The sequence below is a fragment of the Leptonotus elevatus genome, chromosome 12 (assembly GCF_054856555.1).
Source record: "Leptonotus elevatus isolate MCC_2025b chromosome 12, RoL_Lele_1.0, whole genome shotgun sequence".
In the NCBI taxonomy this organism is placed as follows: Eukaryota; Metazoa; Chordata; class Actinopteri; order Syngnathiformes; family Syngnathidae; genus Leptonotus; species Leptonotus elevatus.
The window spans coordinates 20,505,123-20,527,111 of NC_141250.1; the positions used below are offsets into that span (position 1 = coordinate 20,505,123).

General features: G+C 40.2%; 1 protein-coding gene across 1 annotated transcript in view; it reads left to right on the top strand.

The window, feature by feature from the left end:
- Positions 1–21,989, top strand: part of lrp1bb (low density lipoprotein receptor-related protein 1Bb) — a 247,502-nt gene that overhangs the window by 170,839 nt on the left and 54,674 nt on the right. Inside the window, exons 42-55 of the mRNA XM_086090410.1 lie at positions 790–979; positions 2,431–2,635; positions 5,964–6,156; positions 8,263–8,388; positions 9,524–9,652; positions 9,759–9,878; positions 13,292–13,405; positions 13,629–13,778; positions 14,918–15,040; positions 17,833–17,952; positions 18,782–18,910; positions 19,991–20,113; positions 21,250–21,390; positions 21,624–21,811. Coding sequence (XP_085946536.1) covers positions 790–979; positions 2,431–2,635; positions 5,964–6,156; positions 8,263–8,388; positions 9,524–9,652; positions 9,759–9,878; positions 13,292–13,405; positions 13,629–13,778; positions 14,918–15,040; positions 17,833–17,952; positions 18,782–18,910; positions 19,991–20,113; positions 21,250–21,390; positions 21,624–21,811 — 2,051 coding nt within the window. The remainder of the gene's footprint in view (positions 1–789; positions 980–2,430; positions 2,636–5,963; positions 6,157–8,262; positions 8,389–9,523; positions 9,653–9,758; positions 9,879–13,291; positions 13,406–13,628; positions 13,779–14,917; positions 15,041–17,832; positions 17,953–18,781; positions 18,911–19,990; positions 20,114–21,249; positions 21,391–21,623; positions 21,812–21,989) is intronic.

Genomic DNA, 21,989 nt, shown 5'->3' on the forward strand with positions numbered 1-21,989 from the left:
AGTTTGGGGGTCAGGATGGTTGGTAGACATTATGGTCCATTAGAGATTTTTTTTTTCCCTCTTCTCTGACACATTTTTTGCACAACCTGGTTGAAAATATGTTTGATTACGCGAGTCCATTTCATTGCCAAATAATTGTCCGTTCGGCATGCTGAGACACGAGTTGTTACTTTGCAGCAATCACCAAGGAAAGTCATCCAAACTCAAATGGAGTCGGCCATCTGTTGCAAACAAAGTCAATATTTCCAACTCAAATCTTGTGGTCTAAAAATTGAGATGGACCATACTGTAATTAGCCGAAACACAAGGGTGCTATTCACACCCATCTGTCCGTGTAAATAAGCATCTTTAGAACACACTGACTACTTAATTGCAAGGTGAATGATTGAAGGATGGAAGCAAGATGTCTCCGCCGTCCACTCGAGTGTCATTACGAAGCTCCTGTTGGTTGGAGATGGCGACGACCTTTCGAACGCGCTGCGCCTGATGCCCGAGTATTTTTAGCCTCTTTGCTAATAGAGAGATGCCTTTCAACTGGCCACTGACATGGTCACCAGTGAAAATAAATGTCTTTATAAATTTGACACATTGCAGAGAAGCGTTGTGAACAACACTGCCAAATTTGAATGGTTAAAATGTAACTGGTGAAAAAACTGTTAAACGCTCTACAAGTGACTACTGCGTCATTCTTGAAGCATAATAGATCACGCACTGTATTTACAAACAAATCTCAGAATTTGCTTTACACGGTCTTGAAGGGAAATGCTTAACTTTGTGTGGTTGTTTCAGGCGTGGGCTCGGTCGAGGGCCTGGCATACCACCGAGCCTGGGACACGCTGTATTGGACCAGCTCCACGACCTCCACAATCACCAGACAAACCATCGAGCAGAGGGGGGAGGGTGTTCGTGGTCGGGAGGCTGTCGTCACTCTTTCTGAGGAAGACCACCCACATGCCTTGGCCCTGGATGAGTGTCAAAAGTCAGTAGCCCTTCTTTTGTCCAAATCTGCTTCAGTTATTGCACAGTTTTCAAGGTCTGTCAGAAAAGTTCCAGGACTGTTGTCGCAAAAGACAGACTATAAGTTTTCTTCTTCAATGTGGGCCAAACGAGCAAGCGATTGGCCGCTACTAAGCTGCTTCAGAATGACAATGCTATGCTTCACAATGGCCTGAGCATCTGGCGATTCCTGGCCGAGTGGAGTGCATGAAGGTGTGACAGAGGAGGAGGAGGAGGAGGAAGTGCACTGAGCGATTAACCCCCGAAGGGGAAAACTTGCAGCTTTTAGTTTGAAGTACGGTGGTTTCTTGAGATGTGAATTGAATTTATTTGTATCTCAAAACCCTCATATTTAAAATCATCTTTCGGTATCTCAAAATAAATATTGTTCAAATGGTGGATCATATTTAAATAACAAAAACCCAAAAAACAAAAACAAAAAACTTTTCTGACACATCTCACCATCTACAGCCTACGTACAGGAAAGCAGTCTTTCCTTTGCTACTATCACGATATGAGTATCTGTTGGTCTTAAAAAAGACGTTTATTGGTTCTGCTGGAGGTTCAGATTACAATTAAGAATTAATTTTGTACAAGAAGTTGAGATGCACATGTTTATGTTCATACGCTCAACAAAAATATGAATGCAACACTTTTGTTTTTGCTCCCATTTTTATGAGATGAACTCAAAGATCTAATACTTTTTCCACATACACAATATCACCATGAAAACGCGCCTGAAAACTGACTGGTTTTCTGAGTTCCCAGACAACCAGCCAGTACTGACTGGTCAAACTAGACGGCACCTTTCTGCAACTGCAGCTTTGTTTTATTGAGCAGGTTTTAGCAATTTGAGCAATACCTTTAGAGCTTCATCTTTTTTTATTTTTTTTAAACTTTTTGGGACAATTTAGTTGTGATTTCTATCTTTCGACCTCAGAGGAGCTGAAAGCCTTGATGGACCCTTGATGAACTGTTATTTATCTTCCTAAATGTCTCTCCCAAAGACACCCTCTTGCAGAGCTAATAAAACCAAGATATGAATCATTCTTTTTTTTGCCTCACGATGCAGCTGTTATTTGTATTTTTAGCACTATCTCCAAAGCTGTGATGCGTATCATTATTATCCTATTGAATAGGAGTTTGACTTTATCTGTGATGAGCACCTTGTGGGTGAAAGGGAAGCAGATGACATGCAGCAGAGTTGCAGGCCAGAAAAAGTTCATGATATATTGATACTGTCTTTAAATTGTATTGTTTATTTTATTCCTGAAAATAATAATCCATTCTTCCACCTGAGTTATTTTTCAAGCTAGGTTAGTTGTGGAGTTTGCCTTGTTTGGCCTTTGACTTGGAAAGAAGGAGTGAGTTGAAATGGTCGAATGCTAATTTGGAGCACGAGAACGAATAACGCTCACTTCAACTTGTTTTCAGCCTGATGTTTTGGACCAACTGGAACGAGCAGAGAGCCAGCGTGATGAGGTCCACCTTAACGGGCAAGAACATGAGGATCATCGTCAGCACCGATATCCTGACACCCAACGGACTGACGATTGATCACAAAGCAGAGAAGCTCTACTTTTCCGACCGGAGCCTCGGCAAGATTGAGAGATGTGATTTCGATGGGTCCGGCAGATATGTGAGTACGAATATACAACACGACTGTGCAGTAAATGATCAAGTCTTAGATATGATATTTTACTAACAAGTACTTGATAAAGTGACAGAGTTGTGATAAAAGTGCTTGTGTGGAAAGCTGCGTGCTAATCTCGTTGGCAGGTGCTACTGTTGACACGCTTCAAGTTTAGTTTGATTTGATTGACTGTTTAGATCTCCTTCCAACTTAGCAAGACGTGCAAAAAGCACAGGAGAGGCCTGGACTATTTTGATGCCCTCCTAATGATAATCAGTCATTGGGACTGGGGGGGTTGCATGTGGATGCCCGCCTCAGGTGCATATCACCCACTTGGCCCTCCCCTCTGCACACCCCTGTTTTCAAACCCTAATTTGTAACTCTAACCCAGGTTTGAAACGCTACTTTGAAACCCTAACTTTAGTTAGAAACCCCAGTTTATAATCCTAGCCCACCTCTGAAACCCTGACCCTCGGTTGAAAACATAATTTGCAGCCTGGACTCTAACTTAAAACCTTACTTTAAAAGTCTAACCCAATTTTAAAACCCCACTTTGAAACACCAATGCTACTTTGAATCCTTACTTTGAAAATCTAACCCTAGGTTAAAAACCCTAATTTGAAACGATAGTTAAAGCTCTACTTTGAAACCCTAACACTAATTTGAAACCCTAGTTGTAGTTTAAAAACCCCTCTTTGTAATCCTATCCCTACTTTGAAACACTAAAACCCAAGTTTAAAACTGTTCTTTGAAACCCCAATCCTACCTTCCGTTAATTTGAAACCCTAGCCTTAGTTTAAAACACTCATTTAAAACTCTAACCCTAATTTCACTCTCTGTGTGCCCCTGGTAAAAAATCGATTTGTGAGAAAACAGCAAATGTGTCATGCATCATGTGGCAGATTATTTTTAATTTTTTTACTTGATGTAACATCACAAGATATGATGCCTTAATCATTGGCGTCATCCCCCAAGTGAGGCCTCTGTACATGACCAGTACAATATGTGGCATTCCATTTTGGACCGGTCTGGTCTATATGGCCTACAGTGTATCGGGTCTGACTACACGATGTCCTTTTTTATCCCCGCCATGGATTAGACATGTAGGCCAGCACTTTGGCCCATCTCAATTAGCAATCCATATGTTGACTGAGCCAGGTCAGCTGGAAAGCCTTCACCTTGGGGTTCCTACCTGGCCCACCTGCAGTCTAATTCCCCTTAATGAAGGCTTTGCTACCAGATCACCCAGGGTGCATTCCAATTAAAATGTGTAAATTAAACCTGAAGTGGCTGATGTTCAACTTCAAAAACTGCCGCAGTGGGACGCCTTAACATTTGTTCACCATTGTATTTTAAAGGTTAAAGCTTGTGGCTGCTTTGTTGTGAAAATTAGCCCGTTAAAGCCCATTAAGGAGCAGTATACAGAAGGCTAACTACTAAACTTCACAAGTACAGTGATGTTATATTGTAGCAGAAAGGACCTCAGTTTCTGTATTTGCTGAATGAGGCGGCATTTGGTTCAGTCGGGTTCGCTATTCAGTCGTTTGCATTTCCAGTGTAGGATCCTAAAATACAGTGGTGCCTTGAGATACGGGCATAATTTGTTCCATGACCATTCTCGCAAATCAAATCATCTTCACCCATCAAAATGAATGGGGATGCCAGTAATTGGCTCCACCTTCCCAAAGAAAAAAAAAGAAAAATTGTAATGTGTTTTTTACTAAGAAAAATACCTTTCTATATTATTGTACTTAATATAAATATGCTGTCATGTTCTAATTAAATAGAATGCAAATCATCTCCTCGTGATGCAAATGGTTAAATTTTTTGTGTGAGGCAGCATTTGGTTCAGTCAGGTTCGCTATTCAGTCGTTTGCATTTCCAGTGTAGGATCCTAAAATACAGTGGTGCCTTGAGATACGGGCATACTTTGTTCCATGACCATTCTCGCAACTCAAATCATCTTCACCCATCAAAATGAATGGGGATGCCAGTAATTGGCTCCACCTTCCCAAAGAAAAACAACAAAAACATTTTGTAATGTGTTTTTTACTAAGAAAAATGCCTTTCTACTTTGTACTTAATATAAATATGCTGTCATGTTCTAATTAAATAGAATGCAAATCATCTCCTCGTGATGCAAATCGTTAAATTTTTTGTGTGAGGCAGCATTTGGTTCAGTCAGGTTCGCTATTCAGTCGTTTGCATTTCCAGTGTAGGATTCTAAAATACAGTGGTGCCTTGAGATACGGGCATAATGTGTTCCATGACCATTCTCGCAACTCAAATCATCTTCACCCATCAAAATGAATGGGGATGCCAGTAATTGGCTCCACCTTCCCAAAGAAAAAAAAAGAAAAATTGTAATGTGTTTTTTACTAAGAAAAATACCTTTCTATATTATTGTACTTAATATAAATATGCTGTCATGTTCTAATTAAATAGAATGCAAATCATCTCCTCGTGATGCAAATGGTTACATTTTTTGTGTTTCCTGAAAATTCGGGAAAAAATTACTTAGGCGATTATTTTAAGAAGGTATCGAGAAAATATGCCCGTCTAAATCATATCTGAAGTCACCACTGTACACTAAATATTGGTGGTGGTAAATATGAACAGCAAACGCTGAATGTTACAGATGCTAATAAAGCAAATTATGTGGAATATGCCTTGTACGTATAGCACACAAGGCATATGCTGTTGTGTGTAAAGCTTCCCAAAACCCAAATAATTTCCTGGCAGCATGTCACCCCATCTGGCGTGCGACGGTTCCGCCTCCTTCCCCCGCTCTGTCACTGTCTCGCACTCGTCCCGTGGCCAGTTGTTGCACGTGCGTGCTGGGCTTCTTTAATCAACACCTGTCCTAATCATCCCAGTATGGCACAGGGCTAATGTGACGCCGCTTACAAGCCTGTTCCACTAATGGCAGCGACTACAGAGCTGCTGGAGGCTGTGATCCTCCCACGCAAGCTTGGAGAGTCCCACAAGGAGGAAGCTGATGGATTCCTTCTTCCCTGCCAATGACAGTGCAATTTACCCCCCTGCAACATCTGGGTTCAGCGCTGGGGTGGGGTGATGTGTTGATTAATGCAAGGAAATGTTATCATCCACATTAATTCTTTGGCACGCAATCGGAATTTCCGTCACTGTTCCTCTGGCCAGATCGTGAACAGATGTTTGTGCTTTGTTTGTGGATGAAAGAGAAAATGCTGCTAACAGAATGTGATTGTGTTGTGAACCTTTCATATGCACCTGCCTATAGAATATGCTTGTAGTCCCGTTCTTGTTCCAGTTATGAAAATGTGAACTCATGCATGTCAACTACAACTTCCAGGTGATTGTGAAGTCAGGCCAAGGGAACTTCTATGGACTTGCCATCCATGCGGATTTTATTTACTGGTCAGACTGGGCCCGGAGGTCAGTGCTGCGGGCCGACAAATATACGGGCGCGGACGTCAAGGTGCTTCGAGCGGACATTCCCCATCAGCCCATGGGGATTATCGCCGTTGCCAGGGATACGAACAACTGTGAGTATTTAATAGTGCTGTCAAAGTTCAAGCGTTAACTCTTTGATTAATTACAAATAATTATCACATAATCATGTATTAACGCTAGAGGTAGCCAATATTGGGCATTTTGACGATTATCGGTATTGGCCTTTTTTTATTTATTTTTTTTATCTGACGGCCCTTATAAGGTCCAAATAAATCCATTTTAATCTCAGGGAACTATTTTATAAAAATATTTAGTTAACTTTATAAGAGATGCTACTGACCCTGGGAACCTTCGGAACCATTAGTTTTTGTTCAACATTAAAATAAAGAAATGTGAAAGTTTAAGATTTAAAGTATGTTTGAATTTTGGGGAAAAAAATATTGACTGCAGAAAACTAAAGAGAGCTTTGGTATTTACTTGTTTAAGTTTCCATTTAACTTTTTAAGATGTGCAGATAACCTTGGAAGATCCCTGAATGCTTTGTTACAAATTTTAAAAAAATGTCAATTGTCTAAACTTCTACATTTTGAAAAGTCAGAAAATTTGTTTTAGAAGCATGTTTTAAGAATTTTCAAAAGAGTCAAGATTTGTATTTTTAAAAAATATTGACGGCAATATTTCCCCTCCCCTTTTTACTGAAAATGAATATCGGCTTCAAATATCGGTTATTGGCCTCCTTGGCTACTAATCGTATCGGCCCTGAAAAAAACATATTGGTCTAGCTCTAATTAACGCAGATTAATCGCACTATTAATTTTGACCGCAGATGGTCCTTTAGCTTGACAGCGGATGGTTATGTTAAAGGGAGCACAGGTTGTGTTTGAGCAATAAACATAACTACATGCATTAAAGTAAAGCATTTAATACATGTTTGCATATCACAATCAAAATATTTGTTCATGTCAAATTACTGGGGTCTTGTTTTCATTTTAAATTATGCATAAACTTATTAGACAAGGAGGAGGATGAGTGTGCAGTCGATCAAAAAATGTTGAAGACATCCTCATAACTTAAATGTTGAAAGAATTAACAAATAACAGGTGCTTTTCAAATTTGGCGGGCAAAAAATGTTGATAAAGAGCTTTTTTAATTAAGTGATTAATCGTGATTGATCAAAATTCTAAGGTGTGATTAATCTGATTTAAAAATTAATCATTTGACAGCTCTAGTATTTAAACACCTTGAGGTTCAGTTTGTGTGTGTTAAATGAGTGATTTACAGATAATTATTCAATTTCACTTAGCGAGAAATTCTGTGAATAACGTGCACCCGTGTATAATACGCCCCCCCCCCCAAATCACCTTTAAAAATATTACAGTTCCCTGATTTAATCAGTGTAAATAATGTGAATGAATAAAAATTCAGAACATAAAAATAAAGTGTAAATGTTTTTAACTCTTTTCCCATACCTATGATGAAGATCTTTCAAAGTATTTTTAAAATCATGTATTTGAAAATCTCGCTCTTACGCCGTAAGCTCTTTTAGTCATTTTAGTAAAGTGTTTGTTTCTTATTGAGCCCCCTGTTAAGTTATCTTACCCCTAATGTCAAATGTATGCCTTGTCACAGTAAAGGCTGGGAAAGACAGTGAATGACTGGAGGTTTGTCTGTCTATTCAAATGCATCCGTCAATAATATTGCATGGTAATAACTTGGTAGTTAAGATTAAGCACTGTGAGGTTAATGTGTTTTATTGACTTGCATACTGCACACGATCACATTAACATTTTACATGCCTTTTTTTATGTTCTATGTAGATTATTGTCAACGTGCAATTGATATTTATTCATGTGTGAGATCCCAAATGCTGCATTTTGGAAAAAACATCCCAATGTATTTGAGTTTTGCCTCAGCAGCTGCACATGAATTGGATCGCAAAAATCCCTCCCAGGAGTCGTCTCCATTAGCTGTAAAGAGTCAGGTTTGGTTGTTTTTAGACTGAGGGAAGCATCTGGCACATTTCCTATTCAAGAATGATCATTTATTATATTTGGAATATCATCCGCTAATGGTTCTGTTGATTGTAAAAGAGAGCGCCACGAGGTGCGCCTCGCAGGAAGCCGGGTTCGGATGACATGGAAGCGAGGACGGCGTTGCCGCTTTCTGGATGCTTAACACGGCTTGGATTGTTTTTGAAGGTGAGCTCTCACCGTGTCAACATATGAACGGAGGCTGCGGTGACCTTTGCCTCCTGACCGCCCAAGGCAGGGTCAACTGCACTTGCCGCGGAGAGCGCATCCTCCTCGATGACAACAGATGTGTGTGTAAGTCCCATTCAATTATGCAGAGGCCGCAACTGCTAACCCGTAAAGTATTTGCACCAGCGGATATTGATTTCAATGGTACTCGGCATGGATTAGTTGTTTAGACATGTGTAGCTTAACCTTGGTGTTTACATTCTAGGGGTGGGTCAAGTATGGCCCGTGGGCCTCACACAGACTGCTGAGTCCGTTTTCCGAGTCCGTTTAATTGATTAGAAAAAAATAAAAGCATTAGTAAAATCAGCTGTTTTTTCATAATTGTATAATTTATTTGATGGTGGTTGTAATTCATTTGTTATACTTATTAATAATAGAATTAGTCATAATCATTTACATTATTTTCATAATAAAATTAATTGTTTTAAATATTTTACATAGCAGGAGGTTGCATGGTACGGCTAATCCATGGTACGGTCCGTACTTCAGGTTTTGTGCCGTGGTACGGTATATTTTCAATACGTGTTTTGTGCATTAAGTGAAAAACGTTTTTTGTCACCCAAAAAGATTTCTTAAAATCAAGTGTTTTACATATTTCACATAGGGGGTGGCACGGTACGGCTAATCCACGGTACGGTCCGTATTTCAGCATTTTTGGTACATATTTTGTGAATAAAGGGAAACACTTTTTTTCTGTCTCAAAATAATGTCTGTTTTGCTTGTCAGCCAAAACTGCATTTGTTGTGTATGTGTAGTGTAGTATGAAATAAGTATAACAAATTAAATTATATAGCACATAGTGTATCTCACAAAAGTGAGTACAACCTTCTCATTTCTGAATATATTTCATTATATCTTTTCATGGGACACTTTGACAAAATGAAAAGTAGTCATTTTGCAGCTTATATAACTGTAAATGTATTGTTTTTCAAAATAACTCAAAATACAGCCATTAATAGCTTAACCCCTGGCAACAAAAGTGAGTACACCCCTAAGTGAAAATGTCCAAATTGAGCACAGTTAGTTACAATGTTTAAGGTGTGAATAGGAAGCAAATGGGTTACATTTGTTATTATAGATCTTTCAGGAAGGGACCATTAAGTAATTTAAAATTCTCACTGTCAAGTAAATAATGATAAACCAATAACGTATCTACTGATGCATGGGTTTTAGCTTACTGTCTGTCTTTCTCCTACTGCAGCAAAAAAGTCGTCTTGCAACATCCACAGCGAGTTTGAGTGTGGGAATGGAGAGTGCATTAGCTACGAGCTTACCTGTGACGGAATCGCACACTGCAAAGATAAGTCAGATGAAAAGATGCAGTACTGCGGTAGGAAACACTCCAGTGACTTGAATGATGAATTTCACGCTGTTTGCTATGTTCACGCCAATGAAATCCAAAAAAAAAAAAAAAAAAGTCCTTTAAATGTGTCCAGACAACAGGAACTGCCGTAAGGGCTTCAAGCACTGCTACAACCAACGCTGCGTGGCCAACAGTCACTTCTGTGACGGGATCGATGACTGTGGGGATAATTCTGATGAAGCTTTCTGTGCCAGTAAGTGTGAAGGCTGATTGATCTGCTGCTCAAACCGTCCTGAAACGCCTCTGAGGGCAGGATCCCGCCACGTTTATGCTTATGTTATTACAAGCCACAAAACCTCATGCTGCGCTAAGCCTCTCAACTTCTAATGAGTCCTGAGATTACAGAGGATGCACAAAAGACAAGGCCCGCCCTCGCCGGACACCCCAGAAAGCTGCTTTTCAATGTCTGCACAATCCTTTTTGGTTCTTCACTCAGCAGGCTGCCAACGTTTTTGTTTATTAAGAGTCCCAACAAGCGGAGAGTGCTTTTCTTTCTGTAAACAGCGCTTGAATAAAATGCTTCACTAGAGGAATAAAGGAGATTTAGTTACACAAATGTTCAAGTAGAGGAAATTTCATTTCATCACTATTACAGAATTATTCACCTGATTTTAATATTAATATTAATTATTACAAGTTGGCCTATAAGTTGCACCAGTCAAAAAAAATGCATCATGAAGAATTTTGGGGGGTAAATTTACGATACAAAGAACAGTAGAGTCTGCACTCACAACACCCAGAATCCTAATTTCCTGATTGTGTTGGCAGCATTGAACAAGCTCTACTTTTTTGTGAAAAAAAGAAAAGAAAACGTTTTTCTTTTTCGTTTAAAATGGCTTACCTTAACTAGAATCCTACATCACATTTTGGCCAAAGGTAGAATCCTAGTCAGTTATTGGCCATTTTGGTGCTGTAAATAGTAAATCCTTGTTGTGGTGGAAGCCGCATTCTTTACTAGCAATATGTCACACATTAGCTGCCATGGCCACGACTTATTTGTCTTCTACTTTCTTTGGCCGTTGGCAAATATTTTAATGCAGCGATGTAGTGGTCCTTGGAGAAGTGGGTAAACTCTAAAATTTCACCTTTTTTTTTTTAAGTAGTCCAGAAAAACGTCCTGTTTAAGATACAATGACATGTACGAAAAATCTGTAATTTTTTTTTGCTCACAATATTATCATGACTTGATTGACTTGAGCAGTTTGTAGTTATTACTGGTAGCACAAGCGGCCTGAATTAATTATAAAAATGAGTTTATCAGACAAATATACAGTATAAATAATGTTGTAAAACAATATTTAGTGAACAAAGAACAATTAAAATTGTTTTAAGATGAATCTTAAAGTACATGTCTCCATTCTTGTGTTTTAATTTACTTTAACTCTTTGACTGCCATAAACGTTATAAAACGTTTAGCATAAACCTAGGGAAGGGCGCCGAGGACGTTAAAAGACGTCCCCTATGTTTTTTTTTTTTTTTTTCAAAAACGGGTGCAGGAAAGCCTTGGGCAGCTGTGCTGAAAGAATCAGGCTGATCTGATTAGTCAAAGACTCGTTTTGGCCCCTAGAGGGCAGCGATGACTCTCTTTGCACAAGGTTGGATGGGCCGCCCACCGTGGGCGTCAGTAGAAGACGTGAGGCGGAGCTAGAGTGTTGAGGAGACAATGGCTGATCCAAGCCACAATGGCTTGACCAAGCAACCGGTTACAAGCAGCTCAGCTTGAGCATTTTTTTCAAAGACGGAAAGCATCAATCAATACTAAAAAGCGCATTGATGTCAACGATGATGATGACAACGAGCTCTACGCCAAAGTTGGAAGCTTTGGCGTGACTGTTATGAACACGTAGTAAGCCTCACGGCTAAGCGCGGCTAGCGCGGCTAGCGCGGCTAGCGCTGCTAAGGCCGGAAAACGCGCACAATAGCCGGCCGGGTACTTCTACACAATCGGACATTCGATCGGGCGATGGAGAGTTGGCATCGACCAATGCAGATTGATGATGATGAAGAAGATGAAGCTCTACGCCAACGTGACTGTTATGAACACGTAGTAAGCCCCACCGGCAAAGCGCGGCTAGCGCGGCTAGCGCTGCTAAGGCCGGAAAACGCGGAGCTGCACAAGCGGACATTCGATCGGACAATGAAGAGTACCCCGAGTCCAATGCATATTCATCGGAGGAGCGGGTACAGTCTGATCACGGAGAAGACACTGTTTCTGGACTACGATGCCACCATGAATGGAGTGGATCAGAACATCTCCTACCAACCCGGTATAGCAACTGAAGGACACGGGGAAGCGAGACGTAACACCACCGTAACGTAACCGTAGCATGATCCTGATATTAGACTTGATGACACTGCAGTATATACTTGCTATTCCCCGGAAAAAAACGGCCGGCAAGAAAGTGGCGCACGCGAAGAGGCAATCTTGTGCAAATGCTGTTGCGTCTCCTTGCACGCAGGAGAGTGTTACAAAAAGAAAAACTGTCGTTGAAACATCCACATATTTGTAAATAGCACCACAGTTGCACACATTTGTAAATAGTTTGCCAAATTGTTGTCAAATTGTTACACTGTTGAATGTAAATAAACGTATTTTGCTATCAAAAAACACTTTTTCATTCTTGGTGGTAGTGTTTTATAGAAGTAAAGCACTATTTAGGTGTTTGTGGCATCATTCATGGACAAAAAGAAGTGTCAAATTCACTAGAATGCATGAAATAATATCGTTTCACTAAAAGCTTGATTTCTCCGTATTTTGGTCCAACACAGGCGAAATTGGGTCAAACTAACCATTTTCTATTGTTGATTACTAAAGAACGGAATAAGGTAGAAACAAACTCTTTTTTTCTGATGAAAGATGAAAGTCCAATCTTTCATTTGGTAGTACGTGTGTTTCCATAGTCCAAACAGAACATTTTCTGTGGACCTTGAAAATCAGTCAAAATGCTTAAATCGGCTGGCACTGGCGGCATCCCTTTTCTGAAAACGTCTGGCAGTCAAAGAGTTAAAATCAACTACCTGCCTAGCTACTAAAACGAAAGTAGATCATGTAGGTAAGTGTGTAACCGGCGGTGCCCACTCCGGGGATCGAAACCACGCCGCAAGTAGCCTCTTGTAAATGACCGCAAAGCCGTCCGGTTGTTTGAAGTTTGAAGGTTGATTCACCGTGTTTGTGACCCGCCCTACTCTGCCTACGATTGGCTCATCAGTCCTCGTGTAGTTAGCCAATCTAATCAGTGAAGGCATCGCCTAACAGCCAACTTGAGGCAGAGGAGCTAATAAACGGTTAGAAGCTCATTCACTGCTGTCAACACGATTAGGGAACAGGATTTTGGTTGCCGGTCCGAGCTCTTGTTTTGTTATATACAAGTCATACTTTCCACAAGACCAGCAGCCAAACGATGACAAAAAGTGTGACTTAAAGTCCTAGAAAAATGGTATCGCCTTTGAGTTTAACACGGCACAGACATCACATCCGACAGCAATTTGGAAGTAGCAGCTTGTGCCAAAGAGATTTATTTTATTTTTTAAACCAAATATTGTTGTGTGCTGTGCTTGTAATGCCAACTGTGTTATCCTTGTGAAATGCTAATTCTCTCCTCCCAGATGTCACATGTGGCTCATCAGAATTACCCTGCAAGGATGGGAGCTGTGTCGCCGGCACCGCCTGGTGTAACCAGGTCATTGACTGCGCTGATGCCTCGGATGAAAAAAACTGCAGTGAGTCCTCAAGGCCGCGCTTTTGCATGGCACTTAAAAAGGAAACATAAAGTCAAAGCGCTACCTCTAGCAATAGAGCTGTGCTCTCAGTTGGATCCAGCCTCTGGAATATGTGGCTGTCATCCGGATCACAGAGAATAATGCCCCCAACACCAAGCTTACCTCTACCTTTTACTGCCACGGTGACTGACACTTATTGTGCTCTTGTCGTTTTTGTATTCAGACCACAGCGACTGCTCTCACTATTACAAGTTGGGGGTAAAGGAGAAAGATTTCATCAGGTGCAACTCAACTTCACTCTGCATCCACTCCTTGTGGATTTGCGACGGTGCCAACGATTGCGGAGATTACGCCGATGAGGCCAACTGCCAGGGTAAGTCACTGGAAATAGACTTTGCATTGGACATCACTGGATTTTGACTCGGGATGTCAAAATGAGTGCGTTCATTTTGAGTTAAAGTTCCTTTAACGCCACTCTTTGTTTCTTTTTTTAAACTTTTTTTTACCTCCCCTTACTTGGGAAGCCTGTACTGGGGGAATTCCAGTCGCAACGCAACAGTCACGTCCACGTGAAAATTGAACAGTAATAAATGTAATAGTAATGCACATATTTGCGGCGACTGTGGTCAAGTTGTATTTTACAATTTTTTAAATGTGCAGAATTTTACTTAAAGTTACTTCATGTTAAAGATTAGACAGCCGTTAATATGAAAAGAAAAATGCACTGAGCTGTCACCAATGTCTTACAAATGCAATTATGCCATCTAGGGGCAGAAAATGACCTCAACACAAATCAATATCACACGGGGTTTTTTACCGTACAGTACATATTTTTAATTTTAGCTCAGTTTGATTAATTATTATGAAATAATTGTATTAATGACTCAAAGATGCAGCCATATTTCTATTAGTTAATTTTTTTTTCCACTTTTACGTTAACAAGAGTATAAAAACTTAGGAAAAATATTTCATTGTACATTTTATTGTAAATTTACAACAGATATAAAATGTGTGATTAATCGCGAGATAACTATTGGAGTCATGCGATTACTGCATTTGAGACTGAAATGTCGCTTAAATGTTTGCCATTTTGCCCCAAAAATCCATACTTTACGAGTCAACATTAATTTGCTTATCTTTCTTCAGAGGTTAGTGGATATTTTGGTTGAAGGGTTTTGTTTAAAAGTGGTGCTTCACGTTCCCTTTCTACTTAAAATCACGGCTTTGCAACTTGTACGTTGTTCTGCTGGTTCAAAACAATAACAAAAAACATAAAAGCATACTGGTCCAACTTTTAGAGTCAACTTTCAGAAACTTTGAACATGTTATAATTCTGCTAATTTGACTCATTATGATGACGTGATCACAAGAGCTACCGTAATAACCGACTATAGTTGCGTACACAGACAGTGGCTGTGTGAAAGAAATGGTAAAATGACAATGTACATACTTTTTTATTAGGCGAGCGTTAAATAAACACCAGCTTTTTTTTTTTTCTTCTTGTTCATCAAGTTTCCCACGATCAGAAGTGCGAGGAAGGCCACTTCTCATGTCCCAGTGGGAACTGCATCTCCAGCGTGTGGCTTTGTGACGGCCAGAAAGACTGCGAAGATGGCGCAGACGAATTCCAGTGCGGTAAACTAACAAATGTCAACTCACTGACCTGAATAATCTTGTTTGTGTGCTGTACCGGACACTGTTGGATGACGGGATGTTTAGCTTGTTCCCAAAAAGAAGCCTTTTGTTTTTTGTGTGTTGTTCATTTTGCCGGATCGAGCCTTGTAAACAAGCATTACTTACAACATGCACTTTAATAAGGAGACAGCGAGAGAGAGAGAGAGAGAGAGAGAGAGAGAGCGAGACACAGTGATTATTTATATTGCCATGAGGCTATTTCACGTCACTTTGTTTTGCTCTCTTGTATTAGAGATTGATCTCGTGGCTCCTTTTTTGAAAGTCAAATTCACATCCTAAAATCATCGTACGCTATCTTACCATGTCTCATCTTCAACCTACACAGTATGTAAGAAGCAGACGCACAATTGACTCGATGTAGATTGTGATCATTTTCACCCAAAAATTGCTCAAATGTATTTATTTATTTATTATTTTATTTTTTGCAATATTCTTGACTGGTTTCATCAAAGTGACCATTGCACATCCTATTAGTCCCAAAGGTTTAGCGTAGGTCAGCACCATATATACGTAAAACGTTGACCTGCTTTTTTCTTTATTTATATATATATATATATATATATATAACATAATAACTACTAATAATATTAATAATATTTACATTAATGGTCAAACAAAGAAGACTAATGTGTGTATTTACGGCTTATTTGCCAAAGATTCTACAAACCTTGCCTGGTTCACTTTCCTTTTATGAGCCGACACCTTTGTTCACACTTCCGTGGCGAGGCAGCGGAAGGCAGTTCCGAGTTAGCATTTAATTGTCTTGGAGTTATCTGATTTATTGTGTAAATTATTGTTGGAGGGGGTGCATTACACATGAGCATTGCCATTTCCTCATTTTGTGCCAGTGTGAAACAATGACAGCTCATGCTTCATATTCACCTCTATCAGAATAGATATGAATTATTCCACAGCTCGTTCCGAATAGCATTTCGGGATAAGTAGACAATCCTCCCATTCAGCTGCGTTAATTATCATATAAAAAGCTGCAGACGCTGATAATCTGACTGCAAAGGCAAAAGGGTTTCAAGGAAAATGTCATCGCCATTTCAAATAATTTCTAATTCCACACCCTCTTTGATGAAATCATCATTTGTCACTTGGCTGTGCACATTATTCTTTTCCGCTCTATGCAGGCGCTGTTCCACGTGAGAAAGAAAAGAATAGCTTTGATATATTTAACATGTGGCAGACCTGCGATTTTGTAATGCACTTGAAGTGTCTGAAGTGCAAATTCCGTTTCACGTACAGCGAGTCTGCATAATCATGGTTTCCACATTTAGTCGTTTAACATTCATCTAAGCGTTATCTTACATCTTTACAGCCAAAATCTGACAGCAAGGTTAAATGCACAAGAAACACACACACGCATCCCGGATACCCTTCACGAAGCACGATCCATATCCATAATTTCTCGTCCCGTCGTCTGACCTGCAACGCGCATCCTTTCCTCTCCTCTCTCGTCAAAGCTCTGGCAAACCTGGCACCCGAGAGAAAGCCACCATTGAACGACTCCCCGGGGGGACGCGGAGTGACTTAGCGACGCACGCTCAGTGCAGATAATGACTATATGTGCATTTCCACACAATGATCACCACGATGCCTTTCCATTAACCTCTAACTGTTTCCCATCAGCGCCGGGTGCTTCTTACAAAATTGAAGAAAAGGAAATTACCCTCAATAATCAATTCTTTAGGGCTTTGATATTAAAAAAGTGTGGCCATCATCATTAGGTTAGTTGTATCAGCCAAGGTATGACAATATTTCACAAGTCCACTTTATTAGAATGCAACACTGTAAAAAGAAAACTAAAGTTGAGATGAATTAGAGTGACCTACCCTTCGGTTAGGTACATTTTACTGTCACAGTATGGGTTGAGCAGATTTTCCAAATTAAAAACCATTACGCAACAATTTAGCTGAAAATCAACTGTATAAAAAATTCTCACCAGGAACTATTTATAACAAATTTAATCGCAATTCAAGCTGTTGACTGGTGGTTGTGTTATTGCTTTAGCTAATGCTAAATGCTATCTTTGTCCCGGCAGCTATTGGAAGTTGGCTGTACCGTTGACCTCGCGCCGGTCCCGCATTGTAAAATTTTAATTTGCCACCAGAAATACTCAGCTTGCATTGGGTCTGACCGACGGCCTCAGCATTAGCCTCGTAGGACTGCATTTCCCATGATTCTTAGACACACGGAAGCAGGAAGTAGTTCCACTTCCGGTAGGATGAAAACACGCTTGTTAGCGATTAGATCACATTATTAGTTGTATGACAGCTGTGTGATTGACATAACATGGCCCAACCTAATTGGTTTGCTGACTGGACTAAAAAAAATGTGACACCACGATCAGGACCTATGCAAAATTTGGACACGATTCTCAAAATCCGGCACTGTCTTGCTTAAAACGGGACTTCTGGTGTGACTGGTTTTGTCAAAATGATAAAAACTGTGAAAACAGGTCGTCGAAACAAGAAAGCGAGTGCTGGCCTGTGTTTGGATTTTGTTTTATCATAGGAGCAAATAAAAGAAAAGCTTATTAATTAATTTGTTTGTCTGCAGTGGTGCCTGTATGATTCCTCAGACAAGTCAAGGCAAATTCAAACCACAGCCAAGCCATTTGTTAGGTTTGATAAAAAAAAAAAAAAAAACTCTCAGCCCTTCAAGTGTGTCTGCCAATGCGTCCCCAATGTGCCATTGATTTTTTTTCCCTCTCCCTGCCTCTGCAGACTCCTCATGCTTGTGGAATCAGTTTGCCTGCTCCAAGAATAAGTGCATTGCCAAACAATGGCTGTGCGACGGCGAGAATGACTGCGAGGACGGCCTTGACGAGAGCGTACAGATTTGCGGTAAATGCCTGTTGTGGGGAAAGGTCACATCAGTTGCGGTACATGACGAGAGACAGCTCCTTTGTTCCTCGAGCAGAGTAAAAAAAAAAAAAAAGAAAAGAAAAAAAAACAATCTGCCAAAATAAAGCAATCTTAATGAGACAAGCGTTATGAGACTGCAGGCGCCTCAGATGACTCAGGTGGACATAAATAGATCTTTAACGGAGGTCCAGGAGGCAGCGCTACTTTGGTGGATGAATAAAATGCCAGCGACGAATGGAAAGCAGATTTCTCCTTGCAATGTTTACATAATTGTTGTAATGGATGGTCAGGAAGTATTTTCATAATGGGCTTGAGGTGCGTGTGGGTAAGTTTTAGTCAAACCAAACTTTGTGCTTCTTCCTTGACAATCGTACCATGTTTTTGTGGTTTGATATAAAATAATAATTAGAATAATAATACTACAGTACATTATATAACAGTCCAGTTGCGATAAATTCTGTGTCCTGAGAAAGAAATGGCCTAGATTAATCGGAATATGATTCAATGGCTTTGCCGTGGTCATTCGGTGTTCAATTTCTTACCATGAAAATAATGTGGATTCTTGTTCCAATGTAGCTTATACTGCCTATTTGAAATATCTAATTTTTTGTAAGTAGAGTGAGGTGGTCCTCCGTTTACAACGATCTGGATAATAAAATATTTCAAACTGCCATGCTCTTTTTTTTTTTAATGTGATTGTATAATATTCACTGTCTGGAATTGTTACTAGCACGCTCTGATTTGCATACAAATTCTTACAGCTTTTAAAATAGTGTTTGTGCTGTTTTTTTCTTCTTCTTTTTCTCAGGCTCAGTGACCTGCGCTCCAGGGCTGTTCAGCTGCCCGGGATCGTATGCTTGCGTTCCAAAACGCTGGCTCTGTGATGGCGAAAGAGACTGCCCTGACGGGAGTGATGAACTTTCTGCGGCTGGCTGTGGTAAACTCAACTCAACTTGTCGTCCTATAAATTGACCGGGTCACTGCAGCTGAATATATAAACTAGCTTTTAATTGTCCTTTTGGGCATTTGTATACATGGCAACTTGAAAATTTGAACATTTGGTATTGTTTCCTTAAACACTATAAGAGCGGTCAGAAAAGAAAAACTTAAGTCCGGTCAAAGGACATTTTCAAATAAAATCCATGGGCTCGCTTTTTGTGACCGGTGCGACGCATGGCTTAAATCTGCACAGAGGCAGGTTAGACTGAGTGTTGGTAAGATCCTTGCATCTGCAGCGTTTAAGGAATAGAGCCCCTTGTGTTGCTTGCAAATCACCATTGCTCAGTACTGACCTGCAATGCATTTGCTTGAAATGTCCAATCATTTTATCCGTTTTCTTAACCGCTTATCCTCACAAGGGTCGCGGGGGGGGGGGCGCTGGAGCCTATCCCAGCTGGCTTTGGCCAGTAGATGGGGTACACCCTGAACTGGTTGCCAGCCAATCGCAGTGCTTGAAATGTCAACACACCAAATAATACTCCAATGCTAACTTAGCCATTCAGAGCTACTTTACCCTCATGACTGTCATCTGCACAATGATGACTTCTGATGGATCTAAATGGAAGCTTTGTGAGTATTCCAGCAAACCAATAAATGTCCGCCCATTATCTTTGAACTCTATGTAGAAGAAAAAAAATGAAAAAAATACTTGCTGATCCTCCTGAGGTGCGCATTTTGTTCTTTGAGATCCGGCAATAAAGATGCCACCCAGCAGCCTTTAAATATTCAGCAGTTTTTCAGCTGATTTACATTGCTGTGAATCCTCACTCAGCATTCCCACAAAAATCCCAAATGGGAAGGTGTCTATAGAACATCTGCATGTTGGTCATGTAGCTCAATAGGACAGTACATAAGCGGAGCATTTGAACCCTAACTGCTTCAATGATGAAACGCCACTATAAAATAATTATGACGACAAAGACAGCAGTAGATTGTTATTCTGTTTAAGACACCAACTCTTTTATATACCGCATTTCAAAATGGCACCCGGGCCTTCTTGTTCTTGTGCGCATTTTAGCACCCAACAACACGTGTGATGACAGCTCCTTTCACTGCCGCAACAAAGCGTGCATCCCCCAGCGATTTGTCTGCGACCACGACGATGACTGCGGCGATGGATCCGACGAGTCTGTGGAATGCGGCAAGTGGATGCGTTTTTTGTGCCCTTTTGCTCTTAATATTCATCTGCCGTTTATGATTATGACCTCATTTGCATGCACTCTACTTGTTCTCTTTCATTACAATTTTTAATAGGATAGCCTAATGACAGCTTGAGGCTGAGAATGACAGTAGAAAAATGATGAGCAAAATTAAGCCCTTATGAGAGTCACCGTGCAAGTAACAAACGCTGAAACACCTGCTTGGAATAATCCTTATAAATCATTAAATTTACATTGAGAATTAACGCTGATTAAATGAAATGCACAATCTCTAATGAGATTTTTTCACAGTGTAATTTAGCTCAACATTCAGCATTTCTTTAATGTGTAGATTTATTGCCCAAAGAAAATGGACTTCAATATAGTGTAATTTGTTTATGGATATAGACATACACTGCATATCGTCTAATGGGAATTGTCTGACGCAGCTTTGATTTATTACTGATGAAACGTTTTGTTTGTTTTATGAAATATATTGACGTAAAATTCACTCTGGAGACAGACTGCAATGATTTGGTGTTAAATGAACAGTTGTGGTCACAAAAGTACTCACATACTCAAGTAAAAATACTGATATTTTTTGTAAAAAAAAATAAAAAATTCTGATACCTTTGAACAACTATAACTAAAATAAACTTTAAAAAAAAAACATTTCTGTCAAGTTAGAATAAAAATGAAAATGCTTTTTAAGAAAAAAGACCTGTATTTGATTTGTGTGATTTAAAAAAAAAAATAATTCCCAAATTTTTTTTTTTTTAGTTTTTGCTAACTAAATATTTACTGTAAAGTTGTTAATCATGCACACAAGAAATACACACACAAAAAAGTTGACTTTTTCTAAAATTAAGCTTTAAAAAAAAAATGAACGGAACTAATACAAATTAACAAACCTGTCTGGAAACCAATTAAAACTAACTAAAATTAACAATCAAAACGGAAAAAAAACACCTTCCAAAACAATTAGAACCCTGGTACTGAAAACCTTGTTACTTCCCACCACTGTTGAACAATTAGCCTACTGCCTTGCGCAGCTTTATCTAGCCCTATTGAGTTGACTGTTAAACGGACTTGTCACCGATGCAGCTTGCAGAAAATGTGTCCGTCCGTCTTTCTCCAGTCTACCGCTCATGCGGATCGGGAGAGTTTCGCTGTGGGGACGGTCGCTGTCTTCTCAGTGCGCAGTGGGAGTGTGACGGCTACGCAGACTGTCCCGACCACTCGGATGAATTGCCTCTGAACCTCAAATGTCTGGCCGCAGGTAAGACTGCTGTTTGACTCTCAGCTGGAACCTTTTTAACAGAGTTACCGGCAACACACAGTGCGCACCCGGAAAAAGTGATGAGGCCATGCGATAGGAACAAAAGCCGCTCGAACCAACAGGGCGTCCGTGACCGGAATTAAATGGTCAAGGTCCTATGTCAGGACATAAATTACCCCGCTGATTTTTCTGAGGAATTTATTGCAGATGCAACCATGTGTCACTCTTTTCAGGAAGTTTGTGCAATGGCTCCTTTTTCATGTGCTCCAATGGACGCTGCATTTCCGAGGGCAATCTCTGTGATAGGAGAGATGACTGCGGCGACCAGTCGGATGAGAGAAACTGCAACGTGAACGAGTGCTTGAATCGACGTGTGAGCCGGTGCACACAGGACTGTCAGGATCTTCCTGTTGGGTACAAGGTGAGAGTCCAGCCCAGTGGACTGTCGTTGTTTCTCCATGAAGCTCATCCTGTCCAAGGTGGGCACACGAGACTGACAGTCCAAAATCTCTTAATGTCTCTTGGGTCTGCCAATTGAAACCAAACATTGCTAGTCCTTTGTTTTAGGTATTAGGGCTGAACTATTCTGGCAAAAATTA